This window comes from Brugia malayi (assembly GCF_000002995.4).
Source record: "Brugia malayi strain FR3 genome assembly, contig: Bm_v4_Chr2_contig_001, whole genome shotgun sequence".
NCBI classification, from domain to species: domain Eukaryota; kingdom Metazoa; phylum Nematoda; class Chromadorea; order Rhabditida; family Onchocercidae; genus Brugia; species Brugia malayi.
In genome coordinates, this window is record NW_025062476.1 from 9,136,727 (window position 1) to 9,153,607 (window position 16,881).

Below are 16,881 nucleotides of genomic sequence, written 5' to 3' on the forward strand. Positions count from 1 at the left end.
ATATCAAACAAAAAAAAAAAAATCTTGCCAACCACATTTTCAGCGTTAAAGAAGATTGTCCTTTCAATTAAACTTGAGTTAAAAATTAACCAGCTGATATGCCCAATTTACACTACGAACTTTCTCCGAAAATTTTTTTTTTCTGACATCAAATCGAATAGATAATCTGAAAATGCAAATAAAGTGTTGGCTTATTTCGTGATGAGATACTTAATTTCATTGAGGGCCAGAATAAAACCAGTAAACGAGCGACTTACTGCTTCTGGGCTTTTAAATCGCGTTCTCATTTCTTATGAGCTTTTTTTTTTTTTTGTTTAAGGAATTTATTGGCTTTATACGGATTAGATGAAGTAGTAAGGTATAAGACAACTGTTGCTTAGAATCTTTCAGAATGAGAACTTCATGTTGATGTGAGGGAGCATTTCCGAATAGATCAACGACAAATTGCTGTAACTAATTTACAACTTTGTGATGATCTGTGTTGCACACCTTTTGTACCACGTTGCAACCCATATATTCTTACGCAATTGCTAGTAGGATGCAGTTGTGCAAGTGACTTACTAAAGCAAACTGCATGTAGGACTGTGCAGTTATTATTTAGAGTGCTGGATTTTGTCGCCCCATCCACCGATGCAAACTGAGATAAAAAATGAAGCGCAATTTCTTGTTATTGATGTGTTGATGGGCGGAGCATTGCACCGTGTTAAATTCTGTTAGGTTGCGTACATGCATGCATAAACGTATACGTAGTTTGTTAATATAATTGTGTTGAAACATCGAGCATTTTAACGTTTCTTTGTTAGCGATGATTGCAGTTGAGAGGTAGAATACCAATCAGTCATGATTCAGGGCTTCTCTTTCACATAAAACATCTTACTGGTAGTTCCACTGGTGTGAATTAATAGAGATTTCTGGATTGTGTTCTTTTTTGTGGTCATCACTGACTTTAATTCTCCCAGTGTGATATACGGACCATTCTTTTATTTTTGTGTTCCTTAAATGTCCAATTTACTTACATCACTTCCAGTTATTGTTATCTAGTGTTTGATAACTTGAATATGCTTTTTTTTTCAATTTGAACTTCTCTAATTTCTAATGCTGAATGAATTCGTTTTTGAAGCATACGTATTTTTAAAGCATAAAGCGAACTTTAAGAAAATTGATGAGTGCGGCAGATAACTCTGAAGTTGTTGGTGAAGGAGGAATGCAGCTGATGAAGCATAGCAATCCAGATGCAGCCCTTGTATTACTCTTCGGATGGGCTGGTTGCAGCGATCGATATTTAGCAAAATATTCCAAATTCTATGAGAAAAAGTAACATTATCAATCCCGCATATTAATAAAGGAAAACCGCTTGTAAGAGCTGAATTGTTTTCGAATGGACAGACAATTCTAGAGAACAATTCAAGATCTTAGCTATTTTTTAGTTGTTTGAAACGCAAACGTCTAGTAAACCGGACCCGTAACATAAATATTATGTCTATAACTGATTTCTCAAAATAGTGAGGGATATTTCTTTCATTATATATGGATAAAAATGATTTTATTAGGAATGGTGGAAAGATTTTACGTGGAAAAAGTGTAGCTGGGTCTTGCAAAGGTTATAGAGTTTCGCGCATTTACTGATGCTTAGCATCTCAGCCACTTAAGTTGAATTATCAATTTATTTAGTTTTCTCATCAATTTTCCCTTTCTAACTTTCAGTTATTTGATTTCAGTTACTCAGTCTTGCGCTTTACGGCTGATATTCAAAAAATCCGGTCTTTCTCGTCTTATCGGAAATTCGCATTGGATATTTATGAGAAGATCCTCGAAACAACAACGGCACTTTCCATATATTGTCACATGTTCAGCATGAATGGTTGTTCAACATTTTGCGCCTTGTGGGATCTACTAGATACTGTCGCGGATTGCGAAGCAATGAAGTCGAAATTTAAAGGCTTGATTTTTGACAGGCATGTTGAATAACTTTGTCTTGTTCGAATCATATAGTCTTTTTATAATCTGAAAGGGGCAGAAAATTTTGATTGCAGTAGAGGGCAAAAACTGAAAATGTCGTATGTCCACGCTTCGCTTTTCTTTGATTAATAACTGATTAAGCTGTAATTATCAACTATCTGTCATTAGAACCGATTATAGAGAATTGAGGGCCTTCTCTCAATCCATCATGCCAGTGCTAGAAAACCATTGATGATGCTGCTGAGATCGAGGTCACAAATCAGAACTGGTGTTACGTAAAGGAAATTTCGCGTTGTAGAAATTTTGATTGTTGCAAAACCGAATTAGCGGTTTTTGGAGCGATGTCCTTTTGATGTGGTTTTCTGTGTGTTGTTGTGTAAACTACTCTTCAGTCACTCTGTATTAAAAAGTTAATAGCTCATATGTTAATAACTGACATTAGTAGTACTGTTTTTAATCCTAAGATTGTCAATTTTTAGTTCTCCAGCATACGTGACACCGTGGCAGGCAGCAGCAGCAATATCATTTGCTCTATTGCCACCGTCCGCTTACGGCAAGACTTTACGTGAAACTTATCGTCTTATGCTAGTTGGCTATTTTTCAATACATCGTTCTGTGATTTGGCTTCGATCTCAGTGGGACAAAAATGTTTATGAACGGAACTATTCTTATTTCCGGATGTTGGCAATGAAAGACTTGCCGAAATACCAACTTTATATCTACAGCTCTACGGATTCCATCTGTTCAGCTGAAAGCATCGAGCAGTTTATAACGCATGAGCATGAACGAAATGCAGTAATTTCAAAATTGTTTTTCAACGACACACTTCACTGTCAGCATTATCGACTTCATCCTGAAGAATATGAACAGGCTTGTGTAGAATTTCTCAATAAAGTATGATAAATGGTAATAAAATTGTTAAAATCAATCCCTTCCCTAGGTAGCACTACTTATTCAACTTTAAATTTTGATCATTCCAATCTGATATTCATTCACCCAATATTTATTGTTTACATGAACATTAATTAGCTCTGATATTATTATTTTATTTGTCAAGTAAATGTCTTTAAATTGCTTTTGTATGATAATCACTGTATTGTTCATTTATAAATTTCGTATGACCATTAGAACAGTAATATACGGTTCATAGCATTGTATTTCTGGATTTCTTCTGACCACTACAAATTTCCAAATCGTTTCTTATTTTTTATTTAATGGAGATTTATGTTGCTTTGTGTTTGGTCACATTATGCTTAGTTAAATTTTAATGATTTTTGTTGATTTTTTTCTAAATATTCGACCTACCGTAAGCATAGCGGAGATTATATGAAATAATTCTAGATTATTCTAAGAAAAAGGCTATATGCTACAAATTAAAATTTTTTAAGTTATCGTCTGTTCGGAGAATTATTTTAAAGAAATTTCAGAATTGATCCTTAATGTACGCTACTGCGACGTAGGTAGGTATTGGATAGCGTCTTAAATTTTCATAATAGTGATGACTTCAAACACTCGATAAAGTTTGTTGTAAACAACCGATGTATATTTTCTGTAATTTTCACCATGTATATGCTAGCTAGTAGATGTTATTATATGTAATATTAGTAATAGTATGAGAGAAAGAAACAAAAGGTAATTATGTGTTATTTGGTTTTGGAAGTAATAAGAAATTTTTGGCTTCCATCTTGACTTCTCGATCGCGCAGGAAAAAAATTTAATGAGTTTTGTTTTTTCTTATTTTCTCATTTTCTCTTTATTTTACTAACATTTTCTTATTACTCAAGTCGTTGTTTTTTTGCTTTAATACAGTGTTGAATACTCATCAAATAAACTTTCATTCATTGATTTGGTCTTAAGGAAGGATGAGCGTTTCGGGATGCAAAAGTAGAGTCCAGGAAGAAATTCTCTTCATCATCGATTAGAAAAAAGATGGAAATAAGTCAGTTTTAGGATATAAAATTCAGAAGTCTTTAACTCTTTACCTGAGGATGGAACTTTACAAAAAAAAGAAATTTCTCGTATGAGTTGTCTTTCTGCATTTATGCTGATCTCAATTTACTTTAGGATTAAAACAATTTAGTCACGTGTAAACGCTTTTTTGTTCATACCTTCTTTAAATAAAGGTTCAGTTTGAACTTCTCATTTGTTAAATTATTGATAAATGTCTCTTAGCCATTGTCTGTTTGTCATTATTCCTTATCACCCAAGCGTTTTTACCGGTGATTTCTTTCTTTTTCACATTAGTATCAATCAACTCCTTTTGCAGTAAATATTATTTGTTTTTAATTCTGGCGACTGTTTTTTCTCTGATGAACATAGTCAAAAGTTTGATATAAAAATTTACGCAGATTTACTTTGCGAACTGCCTATTAGGAAAATTCCTGTAACATGAGTTAGTTCAGTCTACTTAGTTAACTCAAATCTTTTTAAAAATTTTTTCTAAAAATACAATTCTTCATGGAATGTTCGTTTGTGTCATCCCCATCATGTCTCGTAATCGTAACAAACAAATAGAAAGTAAAGGGTAGCAATGTATTTAATGATTTTGGAGGTAAGACTGAATAACTTAGTAAAAATAACACTACCACTGTTTAATAATTTGAAAGTTTGCAATAAGTCTATGGGAAAAAAAGGCTGGTTGCTTGAAAGGAAAAAAAATGTTTTGAGTGTCTAAATTCAGGACGTAATTGCTGACAGTTCCGAACAAGATATCAGAATTTCCTGCGACCTTCAAAAGAGGCACCATTTGAAAGTCCAAGTCAGAAATGAGTTTCTTGATAAGTTTTCAATAGTGGCCCACTGTTCAGTTATCTAAAATTCTTAGTGTATAGATTTCTTAGAACTTTATAACTTTAGGTGAACCAAACGTGTAATGATTCTTACGCTTGACAAATCCATCCCCTCGCAGCTATGATGTTGCAAAATTGCAAAAATTAATTTCTAATAATATTGGACAAGATAGCAATTGCAGTTATTAAACTATTAGGTAGGTAATTTCCCCTATAACCTACAAAAAGCACAGTGTTTGAAATTTTAAGTCATAAGTGAATATATTTACATTTCAAATGCATTTTGAGAATATTCCAGATTACTTTGTGATCAGGTTGATATCTCAGAAGCATTTCCGAAGGAATAATGTAGCGCCATACTTATTGGTGTCATTAACTATTTAAATGAAGATGAGAATATCTTGAAGCAATGATCTTTGAAAGCTCAGATTGAACTGTTGGCAATACTAGTAATAGTGACGTATAACATGAGAAACTATTCCATTTTATTTTATCACTAACTAAGGCAACTTGTGCTTTTGAAGAAGTTCTCATGAATGCCATCTATTTATTATCATCTTCGTTTGAGAAAAAAAAAACAATTAAGGAAAGAGCTGCTATGTGAAGATGGATTCAATGAATTCAAGTAGTTCCAGTGAATGATTCATCATCTATATCTAGTTTCTCTCAAAAAATATCCCTGCGGTAATATCCTGTTCATATTTGTCGCCTTGTTTAATTGTCATCATTCGACTTCCTCCTACATGTTATTCATACTATCCTTAACAACTTCATCCTGCACATCACATTCCACTTACTACTCAGTATGTTCGTAAGTTCATCTCTCATTCAACAACGATTTTTCACGAACAATATATATTTTAGTCTTGATAAACTAGCATTGATTACTAACTGTTTTTAGTGTTAGTATTTTTGTTCAGGATTTTTAAGATTACATACTTATTTATGGCCATATAAATAGATTGTGGAAATAACAATGAGCACCGCTGCAAATGGTTTCTATTTATTTTGCTCTTTTTTCCATTCAGACAACAACCACTATTAGCTATCGGTTTGCAGTCAAAAGGTTTTCACTTCGTTTACAAATTACATATGCATATAAGGCTGTTTAGTCACCTGACGACGAGTTCTACCCGGCAATGTCATCGATAAGGCCGGTCCGGTCCCCTCAAAGATTTATTTCGACAAACGATATTTCTGTTCGTATCTTCCTTTGCTTCTCTGTTTCTTTTCTACCTGTCTTTGTTTCAATAAAGTTTCGTGAAAGGTAAAACAGACGAAAAAACTTTTTCAAGTCCTTTTTTCTGCTTTTCATCGCCTAACACTTTGATTCCCCCCATGATGACGTGGCGCCATTACCACTGTAGTGATACAAACGTTGAAAAAATGCTTCGTGTTGCTCTTTCGAGCTACTGATACTTTCCTTATCTTCTACTTACATAGTTCATCAGTTTGAATGCTTTGATGGGCGTTACGAAAGAAATGTCTGTAGATAGTTTAAATAGATAGAATCATTTGATGTCTATATCGGGAATTCATGAATTATCATCAAACAGTTTTAGTAGTGGGATGAGGTGAGCGTAGCAGTACATAGCAGAATGGAGAGAATATATAATTGAACACAGCAGAATAAGTGATTGGTTTTAAAGAAATTCCCCGCATAGTAAAAATATGGTAGATTGAACTTATTAGTTTGAGGACGCAATATGCGCAGTATGTAACGGCATATGGTAGCACTGATCGACGATTCCTAGCAGTGTGTATGTCTACTTAGGTTTATCTAATTCAACAAAACTACACTGACATACTCGGTTACTACTGTCTTTATTTATGTTCCTTGCTTTTTTATAGATATGAATTTACGTCATTTTGATACGAGTAAAATAGACGATGCTGTGCAATGAAACAATTGAGCATCGTCATGTCATCTTCGTTTCATAAATACTCATTGAATCACTAAATCTCCGTACAGTGATCCTTTCGTCGCTCTCTAACTCATCAGTGATCTCTCCTCCATATCACTGATAACACCTCCATCTTCACACACATACAAGAAGAGATGAAAATTGGGAACGATAGAAGTGGGAACTGTTTTAAAAATGATGACGTCATGCGGAGAGTGTTGAAGAAGTGCGAGAAGGGGAATCGCATAGCTTGTAAGTAGAGTGTACCTACCGACCATACGAAAGATCGCATACTTTGTGGAGGGCACCAGAGAGCATGACTCATCCCTCCAACTGACTCCGCACTGACTCATCCCATTTCAGGCTGAACCGACACAGCACAGCACCAACCACCGTCGAGTATATCTCTACTGGTGTTCTCCAGTGAACTGTATGCGTGTGACCGACCATCTGCTATACGTATCCGTGTGAAGCATGTGTACGCTGACAGTGTTTTTGGGTCTCTTTTGACTCTGTGAAGCAAAAAGCATCCCGCTAAGAATGCCTGTTGCAAGTGTTAAGCTGTCATTTCCTTCTCGAAATAATCTGGCTGGCCATAGCTTTGCATAATGGACATCGATTTTTCATGCCTTTTCATTTATTTATTTAACTCTTTCATTAGGAGCTTATTACGAGTAGTAAATAAATTTCATCTTTCGTGAAACTTGTCTATTTTAAATATTAGCTTCATAAATGATATTCACGTTAAACTATTGACAGCCTAAAGAGATTTTTCGTTAGTTATCCGATACAGAGAGGAGCTTAGATCAGAGTGTTAGAAGATTTCAATGATTTCCATATATGTGACATTTTGCTCAAATCTCCTTCACCAAATATCGATGCATTTCCAACACAGCGAAGACACGGCCATCCGCGTCCCTGTAGCCGTAGCACACGCCAGACAACGTAAATGTCACGTGGCACTACGGGAAACCCCTGACAATACCAAACATCCATTTCCTTATTATTTGTTTACGTAATGATCAGGGCGAATAATGGGCCACTATGCAAACTGCCATCTCAGTGTTGTTATCTGATTTGATTACTTATGCTGGTGTAGAATCCCGGGATGAACTGAGTCAAGTTTTGCTTCTAATGCAAGGTGAGGCAAGAAACTGCTGTGATGACCTAATCAGATAGACATTATGGATTATTCGAGAGTGGAAGGTTTTCTTTCAAAACTTTATTAATTTCAAGCAAATAACTCTCCCTTAGTTTTCTATTTCATATGGTATATCTTTAATACGATAATCCATATATTGCAAGAAGATTAACTAATAGAATATCTAGAGAAGTTTCTTCCTTCATATGAAAGATTGATTTGACCAAACTTGAATATTTCTTTATTATTGTAATCTAACTGTAAGAAAGAAAAATTTTTAATTTTTTGTCTATAGTGAGGAAATTTCTAGTTTTGAAAACTCCTGCTATGTTATTGTTCATAATTTAAACATTAGCAACTGTTTTATCCTGAAATAGGGAATGTTTGATACTTTATATCCTTTCAAAATAATAAGCTAAGTATGTTGTTCTTGAACCTCTTCATTGATATCCAAGCCGTTACTTCGACGCCTTTCATACCTTCCTTATAATTTCTTGAAAAGACTTAATTTTCCGGATTTTTTTGTTACTGAGCACTACTTTGTCCGATGTTCTTAAATTTTTAGGATTCCTGAAAAGAAATGTCAACAATGCCATCTTCTGCAGCCGGAACAACTACCGATTTGTCGACAACGAATACAACATCATTAAAACAGCTAAAAAACAGCATGCATCTCGATTTCTCGTCTCCTACATCATCAAAAAAACAAGTAATTAGTGCTGACCTGTTGGATATCATCAAAGCATCACCAACGATAGGGAAAATGTTTTCCCAAGGTAAGATTTAATATTTTATTAATCTTTAAATGTTCGTTACTGCTTTATATAAGCTTTCGGAATTGGCTCAGAAAACTTTACTGGAATATATGGCTAGATGAAGTCAGATTTATAATACTATTAAAAATATATATAATATTATTGAAATTCATGTTTTTATGAATTTGAACATTTGCCAACCTACTGATTTGTTTTTAACATTGAACGTGTTTATTTGTAAAGTTATTGTTTACTATAGGTACAGCTACGCCGACCCCAACGAAATTATTGTATCCTTCTGAAGTTACATTGGCACAGCGACAGTATGCTCAAGGTTTTATTGGTAAGAAAATTAACTAAGTTATAATTTTATTGACTTAGTTGCCAAAACTTGAAATTCTATCGATTATTCCTATTCTCATTCTACTTTATCGCTGTTTTACAGTGGCAGCAGGTTGTTTGTTTTCTGAAATCTCCCTAAGAAGATTAAGGTAGTTTTCCTTCACAAATATTACTAGATTATATGGACTATTCACTATTTTGTATAAGAAGAGTGCGGCTTATTACATTCTACTGAACTATCATAAAATTAAAACAATATTTCCCATATGAAGCAGAAAAATTTGTTGATAGATTGTAGTATGAACTGAAGCACCTGAAGTACATTTGTCGGCGAGATCATATTCATGCTGTAGAAGAGTTTGTTATTTCTGTTAAAAAGTTTGTTTAAAAAAATCTTAGAAATGTGTCATAGATATATTAAATCTAATTTTATTTTTCATTATTATATTTACAACTAAACTTACGTCTACCATCTCCTAAATTGTTGTAGACATCGTTATCCGTTATTGTTATCAAATGTTTTTCTGTCACTTCTCTCGTAAGCTCAAAAGTGATTTTCGATGTGTTCGTTATCTGTTTCGTCGAAGTCTTGCGTAGTTCTCCTGTGATAATCATATAGACTAATTTGTTAGTGATTTTTTTTTTTTGTATTTGATACCGCTTGTTACTTTCTCTCTCTCTTTCTCTCACTATCCTTCTTGCTTAGATGATATTAACAATTGTCTTTTCCGGATCAGTTTTGAGGATGAAGTTTCTTTTAGTAGATTAAGGAGAAAACTTGGTTTTGGGTTTTGAGAGCTTAAGTGATTCTGACGACAGGTTGAAACATCCAAACTTTTAAAGATTTCCGATTTTGAAGTAAAATCAATTTGTGTTACTTGTTTACCGCTTTCAAAGTTTAGAAATAGCTTTGTAAGAGATACTTCGCTACTTCATTGCTCTCTAGGAACGATTGATTTTACTTTAAGAGTTTAGATATTCTATCACTTAGCGCACTTGCTTGTATTCAATTAATGAAATTCTTCATGTTTCTACAAAGACACTTCTCAGTTACTGCATTTGTTTTCATTGTCATTAGAAGTACAACAGCATCATTAATATAAATAAATCCTGGAAAGGATATTCTCTATTATACATGGATTGTTGGGACTTCCCATCAGAATGTTGTCATAGAGAGATAGGTGGATTATACAAATGACTTCCATTCTTGTTTTGTTGCATTTTTTCAAAATATTCGTTCTAGCTTTTTCAATTTTCAAAGATCATTGTATATCACTTTAACTGACTTTTTTTATCAAATTAATTTCATAAATAATTTGACAACAAATGAATTGGAATGAAACAGCAAAGCCTAGTGAATTTATTTCCTAAATTAAAAATAGAAAATATATTTCGATATATCACAGCATAGACATAAAGCTTGATTACTCAATCATAACACTACTTCGTTATTCTATTTTCAATTTTTGAAATAAACTCGAAGAACAATGACAATGGCCTGTTTGATGGTACTGTATGCTCAATCCAGCATTCCCCGCTCAGCTCTTTCTTCAAGAAAATCAAACTTTTGATGTTATCGAACGATTGAGCGGTAAAGGAAGCATTTAGGAGTACAACAAAGATGTTTCAGATGCATTGACACAGGTGCAACAGTTGAACGGATTTGTGCCATCACCAGCACTTCTCAATTCCCCGAGTTTTCTGGCTCCTTTATTTCAGTCAGTTGCCGCATCAACTAGTAGCAACGACCAAACGAAAACGGTTACAAGCCCTGTGCTAACTAGTCCAAACAGGTAATCTCAAAATTTTTGAATTCTGCCAGTTTTTTGGCTGGAGTTTGATTTCTTAAAGAAAACAAGCTGGCAAGAGAACTTGTTGCTGAAAAGGTTATTTTTCTCCTAATTACAATTCTCTCACTGGCTTCGTTTATTTAATTTATTAAGAATGTGTTTCCTTCTTTATTAGCTGCTTGTAAGCTGCTTCTACCCAGTGCTGCTGCACTTTTAAAGGCAGAATCTGTGATTTGATTTTGACAGCCATCTTAACTTTGCTTCTACTTAAATAATATGGAAAAAGAGACAGTTTATAAATGCATTTTATATTCAATGTAGAAATATTTATGTCTTCCAGTTATTGGTTTTGAAGAAATTGGAATATGAGGATTAAGTGGAGAGACTATATTATACTGCAGAAGTTCAGCGTAATATAGGCAGTGGTGAAAATGTTTTAGGATGAAATTCACAAGGAGTAAAGTATTTCTGAGATAACAATTTGTTCGAATAATAACATCAAAGAGTTATTAACCACTAGAGCAGCGCTAGGGGCAGCATATATGACGAGACTCGAGAAAGGAACGGAGATGTGACTGCTGTATTGTTTGTGCCTGTCAAGCGGGATTTTGTAGGAGACTGTCTAGCTATCGCAGAGGGGAGAGATGTGCTGTAGATGCTGCAGCTGCAGCTGTTGTTGGAGGAGGAAGAGAGAGGTACAAGGCAGGGTACAAGGGAACAGGAATAGCAGCATCATAACACACCTGTGCTGTGTATTGCTTGCTCGTCGCCCCCGCCTTCTCCATTCCATCCTTCCGCTCCGCCCGTCTCTCTTTGCACTCCTCGGAAGTGCGCACGGACCGTTCGAATTTCATTCTCCACAAAAACGCACACAAATGCATTTCTCCTCTGTTTTGGCTTGCTTTGCTTGATGAATCAGCAAGCAGCAACAGTACCAGCTGCAACTTTGCATGTTACACCTCTCCCTCATCTGGCAAAGACACTGCACCCATACCGCCTATCTACCGTTGTAGTGCATTGATGGTTCCATCCAGGAATAAGCTTCTTAATCTTGGCTCAAATATTTCTAATTATCTTTGAGAACTGATGACAATATGTCGCTTCTGTGCATTCTTAGTGCAGCATCATCTTTTCTGCTTCATATCATTGATATGTAGTCCCAGATTTTCACAACTGACTCTAATATGTATTAAGTTTAACGATACTTGCCTGGCCTGCTTATATTATCTGCTAAGTGACTGATACTTTCCTCTCTCTGCTTTTGCTTTTGTAATTACTATATACTTTTTCTCTTTATCGTTTACTACCTTCAGTCCTATTTAAGAAAAGTTTCGATTTTGATGGCTTGGGGAATCGTTTTAGTCATGTTATTTATGAAAAGTTGAAGGCGATTAACTTTTTTGTCACACTTTCGATCTTCACTTCTTGAATTATTCATGCATCTATCTGAATGGTAGATCTGATTGAAACCCATTTTTTGGAATAAACATTTTTCTTTCCCATTTTCAATTATCTAAACTTCATTTGAATGCTTGGTTTCTCGTTTTCTAAAAAAGATATGTGCTTCTTCAGTTAAACATTTCGCTGTCCTTCACTTATCCAGTCTTTAAATTGTGTATCCTTATGCTGTAAAAAGATTTCATCTTTTTTGCTTCTTTATCAAAGTTCTTTGTTTCAGGGAATCGTTGTCAGTAATAATGCAGGCAGCTATGAGTGGTATGGGCTCGCTTGCGGGTTATAGTTTTACCCAGTTAACTCCAACCCAACTTGCTACTCCTTATGCTGTGGCAACGTCGTCTACGGCAGCAACAACAACAGCTTCTGTGCATCAACAATCGGTTGGTTCATCATCAACCACTACAGCTGTTGTGTATCCTGATGATATAGCCATGAAAAATGAATTACCAGGTTCATTGTTAACTTATTAATACCGCTATACATACCTTTTTCTTTTTTTACTAATATTGTACGTACAGCAACCTTCTTTTGAATATGGCTTATACTATCAACTGCAACATTGTTATTTTCCTCCGAAACATCTTCGTAATTTCAGGTTGCAGTTCGGTAACATCCCTGCAGTCGGAAAGTATTAACGATGCATCAGCTTATGATGCTTATACAACTAGTGAAAGCAATCATGAAATGGAAGCATGTACATCATCTATACGTTCAAGTGCTAGTCCTAGAAGTCAAGAAGAACATGTTTTCATGGGTCCATTCTCGTACGTTTCCTTTTGCAATTTAATTTTCATTTTTGGGGCGAATCAAGTCTAGAAGTTTTTGTTTAAATTTTCTTGAATGCACTTGGTGTGAAACAAGTTTTTATTTTTATGCTCTTGACGGATGGTATATATATATATATATATATATGCTTGCTGATTTTTTTCGTTTTTTTGCTGATTTGATGTTCTCGTGATAGTTTCTTCCCACTTTAGCCTTCAATTTTCTATCTCTTTTGTGCATTTCTGTCTTAGCTTTAACTTTTATCAAGAAGCATCAGGAAAAACAAAAGAAAGTGAAATAATTAAGCTAGGCACTGCAGTTAAAACATGGAGGTAAAGTGTTTTAAAATGTCACAGGAGCATCTGATTAGAATGGAAGAAATAAAGAATAGTTCTAACTATGAAGATGCTCTTTGCAAATACGAAGAATGATAGTCTGCTTTAAAATGTAAAAAGCTGATCTTAAAGAATGTACCTATCAATATTTTTAATATTAATATGAAATATTTAGAATTTGTCCTTGAAATTTCTTTATTATAATATAAGCTTTTTTCTTGAATATTTCAACATAATAGTTTGAAACTATTATGTTAAAAGTGGACTTATAGGTCAGACCAATAGATCTGTAAGGTGTTTCTGTTCGGTTTTGTACTGAAGTTGGGATAATTTTTTTTGAAAATTTTTTAAACCGTATGAATGTTCTGGCTAAATATCATTCCATGAGCAGCAAATTCCTTATGTATTCAATTATATGGACTCAAATCCGTTTTGAGTTGGAAAAAATGCATTGGCTAAAGAAATTTTTGGTAGCGTACTGCAGCATAAGGAGTCAGTGATAGGTGAATATAAATATATGGTGACATATGTGACAAAAAACCAATTTCCAACCTGTCTTTCATAAGATAAGTTAAAAATTGTTGGGAAATTTTGTCGTCGATCAGATTCACGGATGAGCATCATTAATATACAAAGTTATATAAATATTTTTAACAAAAACTCCAGTACATGTGTTATTTTGATACCTGGTCAAGCTTGGTCCTTATCACTAATTAATTGTCCGTTTCACAGCTTCTGTCTTCATTCAAAAAACTGAAGTTCAATCGGAAAATGAAATCTGAAGTGGAGGATGGCCACATTTTGTGAGGTAATTTGCTGCATTTTTCCTGTAATGTGAGAAATCCGAATATTTAAAAGACAATACATTTTGCAGTGGTGATAGTTATGATGCACTGGAACAGGAGAAGAAGAAGCTGGAAAGAAAGAGGGCACGTAACCGTCTGGCGGCATCAAAATGTAGACAGAAGAAACTGCAAAAAATAAATGATCTCGAGAAACAGGTATAGTATATAATGATTATTATTTTTTTTAGAAGGCCTTTTTTATTTGTTTATTTTACTGACAAAGTAATTTATGCTTTTCCTCACTTTTTTTTTTTTTTTTTTTCAAGAATATGAATGTTTTTTTACTGTGACTTCCTCAAATTTGCGCGTGCTCAGAAGTTTGATATGAATCGAGTAATTTTACATCTTGGAAATACCAAGCCTATATGGATTACGTTTAACTGGAATTAATCTTTTCGAACTACCTTGTCATTCTCTACATTTTTTGCGGAGATCAGTGGAGCAGATAATTTCTACAATTAGCTGTTTGTTTTGTCTTATATTTAGACTTTCTAGTGGAATATCTGACGTATTCAGAAGCAATGAGTAGAATTAATGTCACGATAATAAATGTTAAGTGTTTAAATGTTTGAGATTGAGGGTGGTCGTAATTACGTTGAAATATCCTGCTCCAATATACAGAAAAAAAAAAAATGTTTTATGTGCTTTGTATGCTGAGTAGTGTTGCCACACACTGTATTACATTTTAAAGATTTTTTTGTTTATTCGATTTCTGAGTTTAAAGTGGACAAAGAAAAGATTAAATTTTAGAAACAAAAGCACAACAATTTTGTTGGTTGTCTGGTATCATTGCAAGTGTGTTTTTTATAAATTTTCAAAGGATTTATTTTGTTGAAGTGTGAAAGGATTTGTTTGTTCGTTTTGTTGCAGGTGGAGGAAGAGAAGCTTAGAGCGAGTCGTTTGAATGAGGATCTTAAACTTTTGGAGACATCTATTGCTCAGCTAAGGCAACTGCTTCAGGAACATCATAACAACGGCTGTCCTGTATCTGCTAAAGTGATCTCAACATAATTTTAGTTAGCACAGTTTTTTTTTTTTTTTTTGTCCCTGCTAGTTTTTATTTGTAGTTTCACCTTCGAGGTCATTCATTGTTTCTTATGAAGATATTGTTTGTGTTGAATAATTTTAATTTTTTGGATATTTCCAATTCATTCCAGCGATTGCGGACAGTTTTGAATGTTAAATATCTGATTACCGTATTTTTCGCTGTCACGAATTCGAGGTTGAAAAGGTATATGTCTTCATTCAGATTGGTAACAAAAAGGAACTTCTCGATTGTAATTTAACATTATCTTTAGCAGTGAAATTTCGGTTGTATGCTGTTGAATGACTCTTATTCCAACTTCTTTTAAAATAGTTTATAATTCTAGTTGAATTTGAAAATGAAAATATGCTCTCTTGGGAATTCATTGCCAGTTTCCTGATTTCATGATGCTTTTCATCTGTATTTTGTGATTCTATTTCTGCCTTATACATTATGCATTTTATTTGCCGAGAAGCAAATAGGTGTGTTTTTCTTATTACTTTTCTATGCTATCCGGAATCATTCCTGAAGAATTATAGCGATATTGAATTGTACTAAAGCGATACTGCAGTAAGCAGGTCTTCATTATTCGAAGCGAATTTTCCATTTTGCTTTTTTGGTCGGATTCTACTCAAACTTATGAATCATGCGGTCTATCGTTGTCTTTGTTAATTTCTATATGTTACTGGGCTAGCCTCTATCCTAACTGACATATTATTTCTCTTCTTTAATCCGGTTTTATCATCATTTGCATTTGTAGCTGTTTCCATAACGGAAAACTTTAAATTCTGATGTTGTGCAAAGCTTCACTTTGGTATTTTTATTTCAAGCTTCCTTATGTTCTTTCATAGTGGTAATGAAATGATCTTGCAGAAACGGTGGTTGAGGTATTAGATGGAACTTCTGGTCTCCAATAGTGTTTAACATTGATTATCTTTGGTACTTCTGAACGGCTTTGTGATTCTGTTTGTTGTCACATACTTGAAAATTGATAAGTGCTGATATAAGTTTTTCAAATGGATAAATTTTGGGCATCATGTTGTAAATTTTCACAAATGCGAATTTTTAAGTGTATCGAGTTGGGGTGATTTTGCATAATATCATCAATTTCTATTTATGCGAACTGCAGTCATTTCTCAATTTATATTTCTGCAAATATATATACTCCTTGTCAGTGTAATGGGGGAGAGCAACTCGAGTACTCCAGTTTTATTAAGGGGCAACTAGGGAAAAGATTGGATTGTATGATAAGCAATTTGAAGTCATGAAAAAGGTGATTCCATTCCACAGTATCTACTGTAATGTAATGGAAAGAAGTCAGATATTAAAACTGATTTTGGTAAATTGACAAATTGTTGGGTATTTCTCTTCTGAAAATTGACATTAACAAATAAGGAGTTTAGTGAAAGACGTGCCGATTTGGGAAATGAGTTAATACAGGCATTTGGTGAACACTTCCTTGCTGTTGAATATGCATCGTTTAATTTGAGACTAATTTCCGGACTGGGATAGACTAGAAGTCTATCGTGATTCCGTACTTTTTAATATAAATAAAGTTTCACGATTCATAAATTCATGACATTTTTATCAGAAATCAAATTTTTAAGAATTTCTTCAACATGTGTGTATATGTTTTTTTTGTTTGAAAATTTTCATATTTGCTTCAGTAGATAATGCGAGATAACTTGACGAGAAATCATAGCAAAGTAATTTCCAGATGCGTCATATATAGACACCTTTTCATATTTAAATCTCAAATTCCACTTTGTTTTGT

At 33.9% G+C, this 16,881-nt stretch overlaps 3 protein-coding genes across 5 annotated transcripts; 2 read left to right on the top strand and 1 right to left on the bottom strand.

Annotated features, from left to right (window-relative positions):
* Positions 1-1,162: 1,162 nt before the first annotated feature.
* Bm5995 (Uncharacterized protein) lies at positions 1,163-2,859 on the top strand (the record flags this gene model as incomplete). The annotated part of the gene is made up of 3 exons (XM_001900095.1): positions 1,163-1,314; positions 1,719-1,925; positions 2,439-2,859. 3 exons carry the CDS (start codon positions 1,163-1,165, stop codon positions 2,857-2,859), a joined length of 780 nt encoding a protein of 259 aa, XP_001900130.1.
* Positions 2,860-7,001: 4,142 nt separating this feature from the next.
* Bm8948 (Uncharacterized protein) lies at positions 7,002-7,648 on the bottom strand (the record flags this gene model as incomplete). The annotated part of the gene is made up of 2 exons (XM_001902700.1): positions 7,002-7,164; positions 7,500-7,648. 2 exons carry the CDS (start codon positions 7,646-7,648, stop codon positions 7,002-7,004), a joined length of 312 nt encoding a protein of 103 aa, XP_001902735.1.
* Positions 7,649-8,382: 734 nt separating this feature from the next.
* Positions 8,383-15,369, top strand: Bma-jun-1 (Conserved hypothetical protein, putative; the record flags this gene model as incomplete). 3 transcript variants are annotated; one of them, XM_043079004.1, is made up of 8 exons in its annotated part: positions 8,383-8,569; positions 8,808-8,891; positions 10,521-10,683; positions 12,359-12,588; positions 12,734-12,902; positions 14,113-14,239; positions 14,954-15,079; positions 15,241-15,369. In XM_043079004.1, the coding sequence occupies 8 exons, from the start codon at positions 8,383-8,385 to the stop codon at positions 15,367-15,369; spliced, it is 1,215 nt and encodes a 404-aa protein (XP_042934938.1). The 3 variants fall into 3 exon arrangements, with proteins under 3 accessions (XP_042934938.1, XP_042934939.1, XP_001900129.1); XM_043079005.1 differs by lacking the exon at positions 15,241-15,369 and having other exon boundaries at positions 14,954-15,094; XM_001900094.2 differs by lacking the exons at positions 8,383-8,569; positions 8,808-8,891; positions 10,521-10,683; positions 15,241-15,369 and having other exon boundaries at positions 12,378-12,588; positions 14,954-15,094.
* Between the last annotated feature and the right edge of the window lie 1,512 nt (positions 15,370-16,881).